Here is an 18,319-nt window from a genome sequence, read left to right on the forward strand (position 1 = left end):
GTAAGTTTCCCAGAGGACGTGGACTGCTGACGCGTGAAACGAGTACAGCTGAGTTGAGCTTCCTAAACTGTGAGCTGAGAACAGGGTTTCAAAGAGGACCACTGTTTCGCTAGGAGAGCCTGGCAGCAAGGAATCCTTCTGAACTGGGTGTCGCAATGGTGTCTTGGGGCCAAACTCACCATGTCTTTGCTGATTTATGGCAAAATGGACCGACCTTGGCTAAGAGAGGAAGCCAGTGCCAACATCACACATGCAAAGATTTTTTAAAATAAACTGAATCCTGCAGTTTTACTCTTTTTGCTAAACTCAGTTATTAAAAGGCTTTTATTTTATTTTGTTGTATGTCTTTTTTTAGGGCCACACCCACGGCACATGGAAGTTCCCAGGCTAGGGGTCGAATCAGAGCTGTAGCTGCCAGCCTATACCACAGCTCATGGCAACACCAGATCTTTAACCCACTGAGCGAGGCCAGGGATCAAACCCACATCCTCATGGATACTAGTGGGGTTCATTACCGCTGAGCCATGACAGGAACTCCTTAAAGGCTTTTATAAAAACCCAGTGTCTTGACATAACCATATCCCTCCAGCAATCTACATCCAGGTTTGTTTTAAACCAGTCGGCTCTGTGGCCTGATTTTTTTGTTTGCTGTCGGCACATGCAGTTCTCTTGGGAGCAGGCAACAGTTCCCTTAGAGTGACTGCAGACAGATCCTGACTTGTTCTGATCTCCAAATAATTTGTGCATATTTAAGAAAATACTATGAGGAAAAGAATATACTTTTCAAACTTCAGGATCTGTAGTTTGTAAAACTATTACCATTTTAGCAGGAGCTCAGGGCTGACCTTTTCAGATCAATCATAAATAATAAATTCTCCCAAGAGACGTATTTCTGGAGAAAGTGGGGAAAATGTGAACTAAAGCTATAGCTCCTGCCCCATAAATACCAGCCGCGTCGGGCTAAGCATGCTTTCAGGGGGGTGGTAATAACGCCTAGGAGCCTATGTGAATATATACCTTAGTTAGGATATATGAAATTTTGAATGATCCACACCAGGTGTCGGTATAGTTTCTAACATTACAAATACTGCCATTGTGCAGATGCTCTTGAACATGTGGTAATAACCCATCACACACAGGGCTTGGACGGACCAAGTTTTATGCCTTCGTACGGCAGGGCAGAAATCATTTTAAAAAATCTTGTCACAAGGTGGCCTTAAATTACACATGAACTACACACTGCTCACCGGACAGTGAAAGAGCCTATCAGAAGTCAGTCTGCCCCGCTGGACTCTGATCTGCACTAGTCCGCGTCTAAATGTCCAGAAGGTCATCTCCGCTTTCGTCACTCTCCACCGTCAGCTGCCGGGTCCACCACTTCTTCACCTCGGAACCACAGGACGCTGTGTCCGCCATGGGGTTCATTTTGCACACGACAGATTTCATCGTGGTCCGCCCTCCAAACCGTAAGTTGACGGAAGACACCGAGTGGCTTATTGGTTTCGGCGCTGTGGAACCAACAAGATCCCATGAGCAACGTGGTGGTGTGGTTCCCCCCATTGCAAGCCATTCCTGAAACCCCCCGATGGTCCCATCAGTCATGTTTCCCACGAGCGAGTCCTATCCACAGATGTTATGTGGGAAACCTTTTCGAGTGCTTGATTCTCTACATTCATAATGGATTTTAAAATTATGATCATGGACAACTAGTAACCCTATTTAAAAAATACGCTGCTGGAGTTCCCATGGTGGCTCAGGGGTAACAAACCCAAGTAGCATCCATGAGAATGCAGGTTCGATCCCTGGCCTCGCTCAGCGGGTTAAGGATCTGGTATTGCTGTGGTGTGGGTCACAGACGTGGCTCTGCTCCAGCATTGCTGTGGCTGTGGTGTAGGCCGGCAGCTGCAGCTCCAATTCAGCCCCTTGCCTGGGAACTTCCACATGCCTTGGATGCTGCCCTAAAAAGAAAAAAAATATGCTGCCTGCCTCTTGCACTTTGAGATAATTACAAAGACTAAAAAAATCACTAAAATTTTCGATTTGGATAAATAAAAGTGTCATAGAAATATATGCGCCTTGGTGTTCATTAGTGTTTGCATATAAATATAAAGCAAAACAAGAAAGGATAGTGTGCAGACAGTAGGGGAGAGCACGGGGTTCGGAGAGGGGATGGAAAGAAGGAGGTGGGTACATAACGTTTTGTAAAAGTAAATTGAAGTGCAGCATCAGTGAAAAAAGGAGCGACTCATGGACAGATGGACGACATGCTCAGGACATCCATCTTCCCCATCCACGTGTCTGAATAAAGCAGCTCTAACAGTTCTAGTCTGGGGTCCCGCGTCTGTGGCCCATGGGTCAACTGATGTATCAAGTTCATGCCTCTGCACCGAAGTTTCTTTAAATGCAGAATAAAGAGATTACAAGTTTCCTCACTGGACTGTTGCGAGAATTAACAGATTAAGTTAGACTTGCAGAGCAGAACTGCCATAGGAGCCAGCAGTCCTGCTTCAGGGGTTCCATCCACAGGAAACCGAGTCTCTCTCTTGAAGACCGTCTACACTCCCGTGTTCATGGCAGTGTCATTCGCCACAGCCAAGCTATGGAAACGACCTGTGTCTGTCAGCAGGTGACTGGATGAGGATGCTGTGGGGTCTATACATCGGCATTTACTCCGCCTGAAGAATAAACTCCTGCCGTTTATTCAAGGATGAACCCGGACGGCGTTATGCTGCGTGAGGTAAGTCAGACAGAGGGAGACAGGTGCGCTAAGATCTCACTTCTATGGGGAATCTAAAAGGGTCCGACTCACAGAAGCAGAGGTGGGATGGCAGTGACCACGGAGGCTGCTTTCTCTATTAGCTGAAAACGAGGGCTGATACCATTCTATTTAGAGAAGTCATTTTGAGGGGAATATATTTTTCACTGTCTCACTATCTGTAAATAACTTTAGATGCAGACCTGAAATTTGAAATTCAAGACCCAAAACACACAAAATGCACAGGTTCCTTTGAAATGCCCCAGTGGCTGGAGGCAGGACTTGGACGTACCCGAGGGCAGGCGCCACTGCCCGAACTTCCTCTGGGGCTTCCCGGCCTCGGCCGCGTCCTGGCGACTCACTCCTCGGTCCGACAGGGTGGGGCTCAGCAGCTGCTGCTGGCTGCTCGTCTGCACGAGGACAACGGGGACAACGGGCACTTACCCCTCACGCCGGGCTCGCCCTCCTCTCTGCACCAGCTGGACCCTCGTTTCATTTTAGGAAAGGAAGCAAGTCCAGCCCACAGGAACGTATGCAGGGAAGACCACATGGACCCACAGTGTCCACCGTGGGGAAAGGAAGCGTAAAAATAGTAAGAAGAGTCAAGGACAGTGAGTGAGTCCCCATCGCACATGGTGAGAAAAGAGACCGGATCTGCAGGTGGCCCCTTTCCTGGGGAAGCCCTCCTGGATGCCCGTCCCAAGGCCACTTGCCCTCCACCCCCGGGGCCATTGCCATGGACCAGGGCCAAACGGCCGCATTCCAGGAAGGAAGTGGCGCAGGGGATGGCCTGGTCTGGGGACAGTATGCTCTTGCCAACCCGGAGGTCGGTGCCTAGAGCTTCCAGAAGAAACTATCTCAGTTTTGGAGTTCCCATCGTGGTGCAGTGGTTAATGAATCGACTAGGAACCATGAGGTTGCGGGTTCGGTCCCTGCCCTTGCTCAGTGGGTTAACAATCCGGCGTTGCCGTGAGCTGTGGCGTAGGTTGCAGACGCGGCTCGGATCCCGTGTTGCTGTGGCTCTGGCATAGGCCGGTGGCTACAGCTCCGATTCGACCCCTAGCCTGGGAACCTCCATATACCGCGGGAGCGGCCCAAAGAAATAGCAAAAAAAAAGACAAAAAAAAACCCAAAAAACATATCATTTAAGGCTGAATTTGGAGTTCCTGCTGTAGCACAGCGGGTTAAGGATCTGGCTGCAGCAGCCAGGGTCCTCTGGAGGTGTGGGATTGATTCCCAGCTCAGTGCGGTGGGTTCAAGGATCTGGCATTACTGCAGTTATGCATAGGTCGCAGCTTCGGCTCAGATTCAGTCCCTGGCTCAGGAACTTCCATACGCTGAGGGTGTGGCCATAAATAAATTTTAAAAAGGAATAAAGAGAGAGAGGGAAAGAAAAGAAAGAAAGAAAAAGATCGAAGTCAAGGAGAAATGCTCGGCTCTCCGGCATTTCACCCAGCCTGGGTCACTATCACCTTCCTGTCTCCTATCAGTGCCTTGGTCCTCATGCCTCTTCAACATCCCCTCTTGGGCTTTTTTACCTAAAACCAGCGGGCTCTGCTGTCACCCCCTCCCTGCCTCACCAGCCTTGTCCATGGCATCCCACTCTTAGCCCTGCCCTGCACTCGCCCAGGGCAGACAGGTGGCAGGGACTTTGTAGAAGCCTCTGCATCCCCTCCCACCATGTTCACTGTCCCTGCACAGGTAGGTGCAGGTGATTCCTATGGCCGGGAAGCCACTGACCTGAATCCATCCAAACTGGATTGGGGAACACGAGAGCCCCTTGGAGCGTCCTGCTGGGCCATGGGGCCCCAGGCTTCAGTGTCTGTCCCTGGCCCCTGACTGTGTCACTATACACCAGGATGCTGGACCAGCTCCACCGTATTCATAACTGCCCCTCACGGTTAAGGGCAGGCCTCCCACCAGCTGCTTCTCACACGCAAGCTCTCCAGGACCTGGTGACTGTTAGGGACATGCAGACTGAGTCTGGACATGAAACTGTGCCGGGCCCCGGTATACAGTCGGTCCTCCAGCTAAGCCTCTCGAATTCCATGTGCGCTTCTGGTGCCCAGCTGAAGACATCTGCCCTGAGTCTGACTAGGAGACTGAGGGCCAACTGCAAACATTCTCGCTCATTTTACTGCAAGTCTCTATGCAGTATAAGGAGGAGAAAACACTTAAGGCACAATTTTAGGCAAACCGTGTTCTCCTAAGTCACGTGATACTGCTGGTCTCAAACCCTTAGAGATCTGATGTTAACCCTTAGACAAAAATCAACAGGGATTGCTACGTTCAGAGCACTCCTGTGGTTTTTTTTTTTTTTTTTTTTAGTAACCATGCAAATTAGAATCTTTTGAAATGACCTCCACCGATTCAGGGATGCAAAAACAAAGATATAAACTGGATTGACATCTTCCAGTTAAAAAATTTTTTTTTCAACTTAGAAAACGTCCTATTAGAAGCAGTTGTCTCCTGTGTGAAATGGCTGTGTGAGTGGCATCAGCCTGTGCTTCGTTAACGTCCTTGGGCGGCGGACGCCTCCTGCCCATACCTCAGGCTGCACATTGTTCTCCTGACTGTTGGCGTTCTGGTCCTCGCTGGGCTGCGTGGTCTCGATGCTGGGCGGATTCAGAAACCGGCTCAGCTCCTGCTGTTGGCTCTCTCTCAGGCTGTGGATGATGCTGCAGGACTGCTGCTGTTTCTATGGAGATAGGATTGCTCTCTCAGGAGCAGAAAAGTCAGCCTCACATCCCACTGCCCCCACCACTCAAACTCTTCCCCTCTCTCCAGAGAACCTGCATCCTGGGGGCCTCTCCGGGGCTTCCAAATAGATTCTTAACTCATTTCCCTGCTTGGTCTCAGACTGCTTTAAGGGGGGCTTGGAGACCTGGGAATTGCCTTCCCAGCCCATGCTCATTTGCATAACAATTGCAATAGTTAAGTGCCATGATACTCCCTTGTGTTTTATTCTAAATAGAATTTTTAAGTCACTCATGTGGCTGTTCTGCTTTTTCCACTTCTTTTCTTACTTCGGTGCTCATGAAGCCAGGGTGGGTCATCCCTTTCCTCTAAGCTGTGAGAGGCAGGCGTCTTGGGTGAGGGAGTGAAGCCCTGGTCTTGCCCCTGTACAGAGCAGGCCAACCCAGCAGTGGGGCCAGTCTGTCTTGGGACCCACTGAGGCCAGGGCCATCTGGGGGTGAGTGGCACTGCCCGTGCCCTCTCCGGGCCCATGGAGGGCAGACGTGATACGTGACCCCGACCTAGCAGGGCTCTGGGGGACCGGCTGCCACAGCGGTTTTGGGGGCTGTTTCCTTTCCCAAGGGACCTCTTCTCCAATAGATACATTTCACAATGGATGTTGTTCTGAGAAACAGGATTAAAAATATCTGTTATGTATAAATGTTGAGCAGTTAATTTGATTCCCGCCCCCACCCCCACCCCCCGTGTGTGACGCATACATCAAAAGCATTCACCAAAGTAATGGCCTAATAGAAGTGACCATTATAAACACAGTCTCTGCCAACATAGTACATGTTCATTGATTTATGAGTTAGAGACTCTTAAGGCTTTTAGTTCAGGAAGCAGACCATAAACTCTGGGGAGAGGTGGTCTTTAATTAAAGATCAAACAACACTGTCAACAATACGTTGGACTTTTCAGGAGCAATTTAAAAGCATCGATTCAGGTGCCATTCAGTATGTAGAGATTTTTGGCACTGTGAATGCTTGCCTTTCATAAATGGAGATCATAAATATTTTAATATCCATAAACTGCTTTTTAAACATTCGTGCTATGTTAGAAAAATGTAATTCAGTAGTGACTTCTTACACATTCTGCTCAAGAGGCTTCAGCTGAATGCGGCCCACAGTTATGGGTTGAATCATCGAAACTGGAAGTGACCTTGTGGAAGGGATTTAAGGCTAATCACAGAAGGGTCTAAACCAGGTGCTTAGGAATCGCTTTCTTCTTGACCCCCCTCCCCCTCCTCTTCTGAGAGGAGGGAAGAAAGCCTGGACAGGTGTGGCCCACTCACGGCTCTGATCCGCTTCAAGCACTTTTTCAGCCACATGCGAATGGTCTGCTTGGCCACCTCCTCCTCGATGGTGTACTCCAGCTGCTCCCTCGCAAGCAGCTCCTCCAGCTGCAGACTCTTCCGGATGTCAACTGAGCGGTAGGACAGCATGCTGGGGGTGGGGGGGAAACACAGTGAGTGTGCGCCGATGCCCTCACTGGGAGCTAGACTCTCAGACACCCCAGAACCCAGAGAAGACGGCACTCCATCCAACCAACATAATGTTCGGATGTGCCTCTGGCCGGCCAGAGGGCCAGGGCTGCTGATGCCACCACCCTGTCTCTCCACCGTCATCTGTAAGACGGGAGAGCTGTGTTCCTAGCTTCCCGAGTCATTAAGTTAGCTAATACCTGCATGTACTTACAACAGCAAGTGCCAGATATGCGTTTGTCAAACAAGATCCAGGCAAGGCCCTGATCTGCATGATCCGCTGCTTAAGACTCTGGAACTTCGTGCATGGAAGAAAGACTGCTTTCCTGTGCTTTCTTCACATCTGGCTCCTACCGATGATGGCCAATATGCTTGGCCGTGGGTCCTGCAGCCCCACCCTCACCGTTTTCCTCAGTAGATCTCGTTTGCCCCCCTAGATCTTCCTAATTTTATTAAAAGTTAATTTTTTTTTTTTTTTTTTGCTATTTTTCTCTTTTCCTCATCCATTTTAGATGGGTGCAAGCCAGGGTGGAATGCGCACGCCCACCCAGCCCTCAGCACAACAGGCATAGACAGTGGCAAAGGAAAGCGACATGGCTGACGTGCTGCATCGGGGCCCCTGGGCAATAAGGCACCTCGCGTGTCCAGGCTGAGGGGCTCACAGCCAAAGGGGGACATGGCACCCAGGGTACCGCTCAGCCCCTGCCTGCCCCCAGCTGCAAGGTCAGGTCCATCTCCACAGCCCAGATCACAGCACTGAGGCGCCCTGGGACCAGGACCTACTCTGGTTTGCTAAGGCTCATCCCACCGGAGGGGGAGGAATGCCTTTGTCCTCCTCTCTTCCCTGTCTCATCTAGAGTCTCATCATTGTTGGGCCACTGTCATCATAGCTGGGGCTGGAGAGATAGGGTGGGCAGAGGCTGCCATCATCAGCTTGGCCTGCATCCATTTCATCAGACGCACCAATGTTCCAGAGAGGCGGACAGCAATTAGTAAGGACAGTGATAAGTCTACGCACCTCACTTTCAGCCTAAAAATAGTTGTCACCAGGAGGGAAGACAGTGACATGCTGAAAGAGATGGCATCCTTGGCTATTTGCATTTTCTGCCTCACCTTTCTCTGCCTTTTATCCTGTTCCTGGAAGAAGTGAACAGAGGAGGCTAAAATCGACAACTTGAGAGAAATTCTCCCCGATCCTTCCTCAGCTCTGGGCTGTTTTTCACATCCAGTCACAGACGTATTTCTGTGCACCTGACTGCTCCTGAAGTTTGCGACACAATACCCAGCGTCTAACCTGCCAGGTGTCTGCAACATGATGAAAATGCTGGTCGTAGAGGGTTCTGGACTTTTTCTGCGAAAAGGACACTTGGGCGGTGCAGCTGATGGGACATTTCTTAGAATAAGGTTTCAAATGCCTAAAAATCTACATTCCCAAAGAAACTGATTCTATGGAAATATGGTTCTCAAATTATTTTCTTTGAAAGGGTGATGATATAGTAACCTAAGTGCTGCTTTATTATTGCCTTAAATAATAACATGAGGTCAAATGACTCACTGAGAACTGGTGAGCATAATGGATATTGTAAGATATCAGACATGGCAGTAATGTGATCTGAAATGTCTGTGATTTCTACAGGTGACAAGATGTGGGTATTGTTAATACTACTGTGCTTTATTGCCGACATTCATCACTGCAGAAAATGCTGTATTTTAGCAAATGATTCATGAAAATAAAGATGTAACTGTTTCCTTTTCCAAGACCATGGACCCCTGCATTTTATCCAAGAACTCCCATCTAAGAAGCTGTTAGGGGTTGAACTGTTTTCCTCAGTCCTAACCCCCAGTACCCCCCCACAAAGTGATCTTAGTTGGAAAGAGGTGATTGCAGGTGTAATTAGTTAAAATGAGGTCATGCTGGAGTCGGGTGGACCCTTCATCCAACATGACTGGTGTCCTTATAAAAGACACAGATGCAGACACGCAGGAGCACACACTCACACACACACACACACACACACACACACACACACAGAATGCCTTGCAAAAATGAAGGCAGACTGGAGTTCCCGTCGTGGCGCAGGGGTTAACGAATCCGACTAGGAACCATGAGGTTGCGGGTTCGGTCCCTGCCCTTGCTCAGTGGGTTAACGATCCGGCGTTGCCGTGAGCTGTGGTGTAGGTTGCAGACGCGGCTCGGATCCCGCGTTGCTGTGGCTCTGGCGTAGGCCGGTGGCTACAGCTCCGATTCAACCCCTAGCCTGGGAACCTCCATATGCCGCAGGAGCGGCCCAAGAAATAGCAACAGCAACAACAACAACAACAACTACAACAACAAAAGACAAAAAGACAAAAAAAAAATTAAGGCAGACATCAAAATGATGCTTCCACAAGCCAAGAAACACCAATGATTGCCAGAAACGAGGAGCTGCGAAAAGGCCTGGACCTGATCTCCCCCAACAGCCCCAGAAGGAACCAAGCCTGCCGACACCTCAAATTCATTCCCTGCTTACAGAACTGGAGACAGTTAACTTGCTGTTTAAACCACTTGGCGTATGTCAGTTATTTTGCTGCAGTCCTAGCAAATAATGCGGATTCCTCTTAGAGACCAGGAAGGGCCAGGCCTCCATCTGCCCCCTTGTCCTGCCTGGGTCCTCATGAAATGTCTGGAAAAGGGGGTTTGTCAGCCATTTGGGGACCACCACCCCTGAGCAGGCCAGGCCAATTCTGGCCTGACCCAGGAGTGAGGAGGTGGGATGGGAGCTCCAGCAGGTGGCCCAACCCTCCCGGACCAGCTCCTACCTGCCTAATGAAACCCCTCCCCTCCCAGCTTCTTTTCCCATGGGAACCCCTCTGCAGTCAGGGGCGCATCTGGGGACGTGCCACTTCTTCCCTCCCACATGAGGCACCCACAGGGACACGATCCTTGCAGGACAGTGAGAAAGGCCACTTGGCCCCTGAGAAGCGGGACTGCGCCTTACAACCTGGGCCGAGGAGGTGGCATTTACGGGTGTGAACGCACTTGAAAGCTGCATCTATCGGGGCCTTGAAGGATGGCAGCTTCGGCTGGTTTCTGGACTCAGTTTGGCTGCCACCCAGAGCTGCGGGAGCTGCGCACCTCAGCACGTCGTGGAAGGTGACATCGCCGCCGTTGTGCAGCCGCTCCATCTCGTAGCACATGTGCTTGAACAGGAGCTTGTCTTTGTCCAGGTCCACCTCCAGCCTCCCCCGCAGCAGCCGCAGCAGGAACTTCACGCGGAAGGTCGGGATCACACCCTGGTGACACAGCACCGTCGTTACTGAACCTCCTTTTGCTTGCGGTTCTGTTTTCACAGCAAAAACGCCTGCACGCAGCCTAGTTCCCAAAAGCTAGCCTAACTGTCATCGGGGCAAGGAGGCGGCTGGGCTCCCAGAGGCTGGGTGCGTCTGCGCACCCAGGGAAGCTTTGAGATCTGAGCCCCTGGAGCTCCCCCCGGAGCCCCCTGGTTCTAGGGGGGCGTCACCCCCCATAGCAGCCAAGGAGCCAAGGCCCGGGGCTAAGGTCCCCTCGCCTCCAGGACAGGCTCCTGATCTCCCAGCCTCCTTCCTGTCGTCTGTTTCGTTGATTCCGACCCTGGTCACGTGGTTCTCTGACACAGGTGCCCAGTGGGTCAGCGACGCATTTAGCAGAAGAAATGGGACCCATACTTGGAAAGACCACTCCTTTCCGGGTCTTCATAATTAGAACAAAAATGTCCAGGAGACCTGAGCTCCCAGCTCTGAGCTCTTCTGGTCACAGCAGATCCAAATTCTGGGGACCTAACGTGTCACCCACTTCTGAGCAAAAAAAACCTAGCAGCCAGCCTGGCTCCGACTCTGAATGAGGTGCTGGGCCAGAAGCGGGGAGTTGGTCACCTGGATTCTGGTCAGTTACAAAGGTCTACACATGTGAAGGGCTGTGCCTGCGGGTGGCCAGGAGAGCAGGTCCCTGTGGATCTGGGTGACACGGACAGCTGGGCCAGACACCCGTCGAAGCAGGTCACTGTCTCAGAGGAAAATCCGGAGACCAATGCCTGGGTGAAGGGGAGGTGGCACAGAGAGAGCTGGGGGTGTGCAGAAAGCTGCAGACCCCCGCCCACGTCCAGGACCCCTCTCCTCTGCCTCTGGCTCCTTGGTCTCTCTGTCCACAGTCGACTCTTCTGGAAACTATGTTCACATCTTCCCGCAGGTCTGCCCAGGCCTCAGCTTTGCTGTCTGTCAGCTAAGTCGCATATCACCTCCTCAGCCGGGCCTTCACGACCACCCTGCTAAGGCTCTGCCCCCCAAATCCAACCACTTGCTACTGAGTGTCCCCCATTTCATAGTGTTAACTTCTTGAAATTATAAAATCATTATTGTTTCACTCTTTGTTTGTCTCTCCGTATTAGAACATAGGCTCGGAGAGCACAGGGACCTTGCCATCTTGTCCACGGTCATACCCTCACCCCGGGAGCCCAGAATTGTGCCTGAGGGTTTGCTAGGATGGCGAAGGAGCGGGGAGGAAGGGGAAGAAGAAGAGGGGGAGGGGGAGAGGAAGGGGTGGGGAGAGGAGGAGGAGAAGGTAGAGGTGGGAGCTGCTGCTGTTTTAGCTAATTCTGGGAAGTCTGGGGTAAGATTTATGATGCAAATATTTGAAGAGTTAAGTCCAAAATAATTCAAAAGAATAACGTTCAGAAACCACTTCAGGAACTCCTTTGCACCTCTCATGAGAATTGCTGTTCAAGGCTGAGGTGACTGTGAGTCAGTCTTGACACTGTCGCTTTGGTAAGTGGAACGTCACCTCTTCTCCTGCCCTGAACCCAGGCTGGAATCTTCAGAGCGCCCTGGGTTCCCTCTCCTTGCCGACCTTCTGACCGTCTAAAGGAGAGGATGTCTGTGGTTGGAAAGAACACGTCGGGGGAGCTATTCTGGCCTCTCCTCTCCCGGCATGTTCTTCTCAATTGTCAGTGACGGCTTCCTGCAGCTCAGCAACGGCCGTTCCATTCAGTGCAAGTCAACTGTCAACAGCAAAACCACTGAACTCTTTGAGCCACGGCGGCAAGTCACTTTGGGTTGGGGCTTGACGCCATAAGCCGCTCTCTTACCTCTCTTTTATCATCCACCATGTTCCATATGATTTGAAAGTGGCGAAGATCGTTGTAACTTAAGAGCTGGTCCTCCTCAGTGGAATAAAACAAAGAGAAATTCTCCACAATTATGGCTAAAAAGGGAAATGAAAAGAAAAATGGAGATGTTAGACACTCATGCTAATTTGTCATTTTTCAGAAGTAAAACATCTATTATAAATAATGGATTTTATCACTTACATTATAAGCCAGATTTTTAAAGTGCTTTTAGCATGGTTTCCAAGTTGGCATGTTTCACCCTTGGACTAAGTTATTTATTCAGCTCCTGCCTTTCCCAAACACGCGGGTCACAGGCATAAACGCACATTCTGTATCTATAGATGCTCATGCCAGCTGGCTTTAGCTCTTAGTTGAGAGTTCCAGGGCAGTTTTTAAAGGTCAAATTGAGTTCTGGGTGGCCCTACAGCTGGGTGGACAGCGTATATCTTTTGAAAACACAAATGTGATATTTCAAGGCTATGAAGGTAGCCTTCCCCGATATCTGTTCAACTTAACCCTTGAGAAGGGCTTTTGAAATTAATGATGATCATAAAGAGGACAGCACTGGGAATTGCAATCAACTGTCATTTACGTGCCTTCCAAGGTCTTTTCAGCTTCTGGACTGAGAGGCAACAGTTTATAATTAATGCCATAAAACACCCACCCCAAGCAATCCAGGATAATTACTGGGAAATTGCACCTAATTATCTAGGAACCTAAGTTTAAAGAGACTGAAAAAGAGTCCACGAACCTCACTTACCTACAAGCAGGTTTAGCATGATGTATGCAATGATGACATAAAACGAGCAGAAATACATAAGTGCCCCCGCATAATTTCCACAGTCTGTTGCCCAGTATGTAAATTCATCTGGAGTACAAAAGGGGGGCTGGACCTGTGGGGCCGTGGAGGGGAAGCGGGGGCGGGGAGGGGGAGAGAAGGATACAAATTTCTGTTTACTGACTGTGGCTATGAACACATTCCTAACAACATAAAACATCATTAACTTCAGAGTGATCTCAAAGCCCCATACGCTGGGTGGGTCACCCGTGGCAAAAATCACAAAGAATGCTTCATTTAGGCTGTGCTTTTGGTCTCGCAGAATCCCAAGTTCATTGCCATTTTAGAAGCACAACAGAAATGAAGCTGTATCCTCCAAGAGACTTTCTTTCTGCCCCTCCACTAGCCCCAAATTGTAGGTAGGTAGTCACTGTGATGCAGCTGCAGATCAAAAGGTGTTAAAAACACCTCAGACTTAAGTAATGGGTTAAGGTTTAGGAAGATTTGCTATACACAGCAAATGCAGATTCAGATTGTGTAAGGAAAAGCCAGTCATCCTTGTTCTCAGAGCATCGTTACAGGATGTCATTAAATGGCACAGATTCAAGTTCTCAAAAGCCTCTCCATTCTTCACTGGCCCAGTAAATACCTCCTGGTTTATTTCAGCCAGAGAGACTCGTTCTTTCTTCTGTGTTTCCTTGGCATTCTGCTTTTCTTTTTTTTTAAATCTAGAATTTATTTAATTCTGCCTTGTATAAATTTTGATTTGGTAAATCCTGTCCCTAATCATTCATGAATAAAGTTCCCGAGCGCCTTCTATGTGCCAGGTTTATGCCCAGCATTGGGGACAGACTGGTAAGTGAGACAGATCTCCCATGTTGCTGACAGTCTAGAGCTGCGCAGTCCAACACGGTAGCCGCTAACTACGCGTGGCTATCCAAATTCAAATTTACATCACTTAGCATTCAATACAAATAACTGCAATTTAAAATGCAGCTCCTCAGTTGCACAGTTCAGGTGCTCAATAACCACACACGGGGTCTGGGGGGGTGGGGGCACTGAGTTGCCATCCTGCATTTCTTTTGACAGCTGATCTGGAGGGTGAGAGGGAGATAAACTAATCAAGCCAGTAACTCACTACAGTGGTGCTACAGAGAAGACATGCAGAATACAGGGAGAACACAGAGCCGCAGTCTTAGTGTTGGGCAGAATTCCTCAAGGAACTGAGCTTCAAACTGAGACCTGCAGGATGAGGAGGAATTAGCCCACAAAAGTGAGGACACCAGAGGAAGAGTCCTGCTCAGAGTCCCTGAGGATGCTGTGGGATCACTGAAGACCTAGCACCTAGCAGGTGGGCCAATACAAACCAGGGGCTCGGCAAATATCCGAATATCCGTGAAATATATCAAAGTGGAGCTCCCCTGTTTGTACTTGACTGCCAAAATGTCAAAGAGGGGCGGGAAAGGAAATGCTCACACAATGTAAGGAATGGAACGACAACAGCTCGAGTGGGGCTCATTGGCTTATTTTCCTGTGTCCAAATATTGTAACGGGAAGGAAGCCAAGTTTAGGGACTCAAGGGCAGTCTTGATGCCACACGGGCGCTGCTGCCAATACTGCGTCACCAAAGAGCGTCACCTGCTCCTAAGTCAGGGCATTGCATCATAAGCGACAAAGCAATGCTTACCATACAGTCATGCATGATCTTGTTCCAGTCTTCTCCTGTGACGATTCGGAACAGTACCGTAATAGCTTTGCCAGCTGAGGAAAAGTTCGCATGCCTAATTTCAGGCCAAAAAATAAAAAATAAAAAACCAGAATGTGAGTAGTACGGTTTGTCGTGAAGTAGTAAGGGTTGTCACCACCAAAACAGGTGGGTTTTGGAGCAAACCTGGTTGCTAGGTTATCACTTCCAAAGGTTACACCCTCTTATTTGTTTGTTATTCATACCTACCTACAAGTATAGCTGTCTCCATAGTCCAGCCCTAGCATGGTGACAACAATTTATTGTCATTTATCTTGAATGACTGAGAAAACAAGCTTTGACAATTAAAAGTGATTTCTTTTGTCACATAAATTATGCTATAAGAGGTGGAACCACCATGTATCAAATACGTGATCTCTGCAAAAAGACACATGTGTATTTAATTTTTTTGTGTAAGGATTTTCTTTGAAAACTCTGAGATGCTTCCACAAAATCGAAGACAATCTTTGAAAAATGCTTTTCATATATAATAACCATTTGAGGGTCCTAACTTCCCATATTTTGCTTTAAAAAAGGAAAAATAAAACCATCTCAAAATTGTTCAATAAAAAAAATAATATATCATTTCTGGCAGTTTGTGGACAGAAAAATTGCTAGCATTCACCAGGATATTAGAAATGGTTATTCCTGGGCGGTGGTGGAATTAAGGATTCTTTTGTTTTCTTTTATTGCTGAATTTCCTAATGTTTCTAAAGAAAGCATGCAAACTGTTTTCAGTGAGAAAAGTGTCATTTAAAATTTGGCCATCTTACTCTGTTTTAATTTCCAAATGATTGCTCCCTCCCCAATCTTTGTACAAAAAAAAAAAAATTACTCTTGATTTCATTACTTAGAAAGTTTGCTCAACATTTGAATAGAAGATAAATATACACCAACCTGTTAATGTTCTCGCCATATTTCACAGTACCAAATAAAACAACTCCAGCAAAAGCATAACACAGTAGCAAAAGGAACATTCCCACTATGATAAAGAAGCTTTTATACATGCTGACGACCACTGTCAGGAGAAGCATCTTTAGTGTTACCTGTTTGGAGATGAAGGAGTGGGGTGGGGTGGGGAAAGAGAGAGAAAGAGGGAGAGGGGGAAAGAGAGAGAGAACATGAGAATATTCTATTCACTAAGCTGCAGTGAACCTGGGAAGAAAGTAGCAGTTAAGCAGTTTGGCACAAAAGTGATTCTCAAGAATAGCATTGAAAATTGCTTCTTATTTGGCATTAAATTTGAATATTATTAAAAACCATTAGAGAAGTTCTACTCATATTCCAAACTTCATCCTTTTTTGACAAATTAAAGTTGCACCCCAACATTTTTACTGCTCTGTTTTCTCTCCTCTTGCTCCCTCATTCTCTATGATAAGGGCTTAAGGGCTGTGTACATTTGGGGCCAATAGCCAGCAGACCTAGGATTCCTCCATAAATAGCCATTCACAAAAATAAATCTAAACAATGGTAAAATACCAAATAACCATCAAATATTAACTGTAATGATTCTGTGGATAGATGGACGACACATGAAATACAGTTAGGAACAAAAAAAGGCAACAGTGCTTTAAAAATGGAAAATAGAGGAGTTTCCAATGTGGTGCAGCAGAAATAAGTCCAACTAAGAATCCATGAGGATGCGGGTCTGATCTCTGGCCTCACTCAGTGGGTCCAGGATCCAGCGTTGCTGTGAGCTGTGGTGTAGGTCACAGTCATGGCTTGGCCACAGTGTGGCTGTGGCCGTGGCCAGCAGCTGTAACTCCGATTTGACCCCTAGCCTGGGAGCTTCCATATGCCGGCTGAGTGTGGCCCTAGAAAGCAAAAAAAAGAAAGAAAAGAAGAACATACGTGGAAAGCATTGAACATTAAAGAAAAGAAATCTAGGGTCAGGATTATGATTGATTAAACATTCTTCTTTGCCGTAAAATCACTTAACTTTACTCAAAAAGCAATAAAAATAGACACATTAAGACCACTGGCTTTTGCTTTTGTGCCTGTTATGTTATCTTTAGTCGATGATGGAGTTCACTTCCGAGTAAGGATTAAATAAAACAACGCAACTGTCAGGAAACATAGCACCAGGTAACTAAGGTACCAGGTCCCCATTCATTTCATTGTTTGCTCACGTCTAGGAATCTGTGAACTCCAGCCCTGAGGACCCAGAAGGGCCGCTGAAGTCAGTTGCTCATCGCTCCTTTCTTCAGCGCACCTGACCTCTGACAGCATCTTCGAGATGCACTTACATGCTTCCCGCAGATGGAGAAGAACCGGAAGACGATCACGCAGGCGCCCATCATGTAGGTATACGCGTTCTGAAACGTAACCAAAGCAGAGCCTCTGATAATGTGCACGAAAGAGCTTGTTACGGTTCCATTTCTCACTTGAAGGCTGCTGTGAAGTCTACTGAATAATGAGGTTAATAAAATGTGAAAATTCCTATAAGAAATTAGGAATCTTAAAAAGGGACTGAAAAGGTCACGGCCAAAACTCATGAATAAATATTAGCTGTAAAAATCAAATCTTAAATGAAACTCCCGTCTCTGTTGTGCTCAGCTGATTTCTTGTATTTTAAAACTTACTCTACATAAAATAGTGACCAGCTCCTTCAAGGAGCAGAAGAACCCTGGGATAACAGAGCAACACGGAGAAGCGGAGCGAGACGGGAGAGGAAATCCCACCGTCCTGGCTCCCTTCCCCCCGGGCGGGGTGCTGGTGTTGGAAGAGATGGCAGGGGCCCGGCCTCAGCCTCCTCCTGCCGGAAGGTCTCCGGAGACCTCTGGGTCCCAGCCGGCCACCTGCACGTTAGTCTGGGCCGATTTCAGTCCTCCCTCGCGAAAGTACATCCAGCTCTTCCTTCCAGCGGGCGGGCGCGATGAATAGGACTAAGGAAGCTTCGCCTGAGACGCAAAGATCCCACCGGCTATGACCGCAGTCACACCTGCGGCATTAAGCGGATGCCAAGGCGTGATTATTCCCCAGGAGCCCTGCTGAGTCAAATGACAGCAGTCACAGATGGGCCCCCGGGAAGGGAAGAGCCTTGGTGAGGGACGACGAAACAAGTGTGTCTGCACAGAAGCGTCACGGGATGGGGACAAGGGCTGTGTCTTCCGTCACCTTAGCCCACCGTAAAAGAGAGCAGGGACCAACGTCCTGCCAGAACCAGAGCTTCTCGGAACAGAGCAAAGCAGCCGGGCGGAGGTGTTTGGGGGGTATGAGATGTCCCCTCTGGGGATGCCCAGAATTAGGAAGCTTACTCTACTCTTTCCTGCCTGGATCAAGTAGCTTTTGGCTACAATGCGTCTGAAGAAAGACACAAACGTGGGCTTTGCTGCTCCTTCTTTCTCTGGTAGCTCAAAACCTATCGTAGATGCCTTCCCTTACATCCTAAGAGTGAAGACACACCCCAGCTTCCGGGGTGATACCCCAGTCCTCGACCTGGACCACAAGGTCTTGCGAGGTCCGACACCTTCTCACCCCCTGCACCATGTTCCCCTGGCTCCTTCAACTCCAGTCGTACTATCTACACCCTGAACCCCCCCATCCCAGGGAGAGCTGTCTGGAATGTTCTCCCCTCACCCTCAGATGGCAACCAGCCATCACTCTGTCAGAGAGCACTCTGATGAAGCCATGCTCCAGGGTCCTAGGTCATCACAAGGACCCGTCTCTCCGGCTCGCTCTCCGGAGCTGCAGTTCTCATTGA

General features: G+C 48.6%; 1 protein-coding gene across 1 annotated transcript in view; it reads right to left on the minus strand.

Annotated features, from left to right (window-relative positions):
* Positions 1-492: 492 nt before the first annotated feature.
* The window catches only part of NALCN (sodium leak channel, non-selective), a 311,653-nt gene continuing 293,826 nt past the window's right edge, over positions 493-18,319 (minus strand). The window contains exons 35-44 of the mRNA XM_047756274.1: positions 16,863-16,931; positions 15,514-15,662; positions 14,560-14,653; positions 12,855-12,987; positions 12,074-12,189; positions 10,090-10,247; positions 6,786-6,936; positions 5,304-5,453; positions 3,048-3,165; positions 493-1,508 (exon numbers count right to left, since the gene is read on the minus strand). Coding sequence (XP_047612230.1) covers positions 1,315-1,508; positions 3,048-3,165; positions 5,304-5,453; positions 6,786-6,936; positions 10,090-10,247; positions 12,074-12,189; positions 12,855-12,987; positions 14,560-14,653; positions 15,514-15,662; positions 16,863-16,931 — 1,332 coding nt within the window. The 3' untranslated portion in view covers positions 493-1,314. The remainder of the gene's footprint in view (positions 1,509-3,047; positions 3,166-5,303; positions 5,454-6,785; positions 6,937-10,089; positions 10,248-12,073; positions 12,190-12,854; positions 12,988-14,559; positions 14,654-15,513; positions 15,663-16,862; positions 16,932-18,319) is intronic.

Source organism: Phacochoerus africanus, chromosome 13 (assembly GCF_016906955.1).
Source record: "Phacochoerus africanus isolate WHEZ1 chromosome 13, ROS_Pafr_v1, whole genome shotgun sequence".
NCBI classification, from domain to species: Eukaryota; Metazoa; Chordata; class Mammalia; order Artiodactyla; family Suidae; genus Phacochoerus; species Phacochoerus africanus.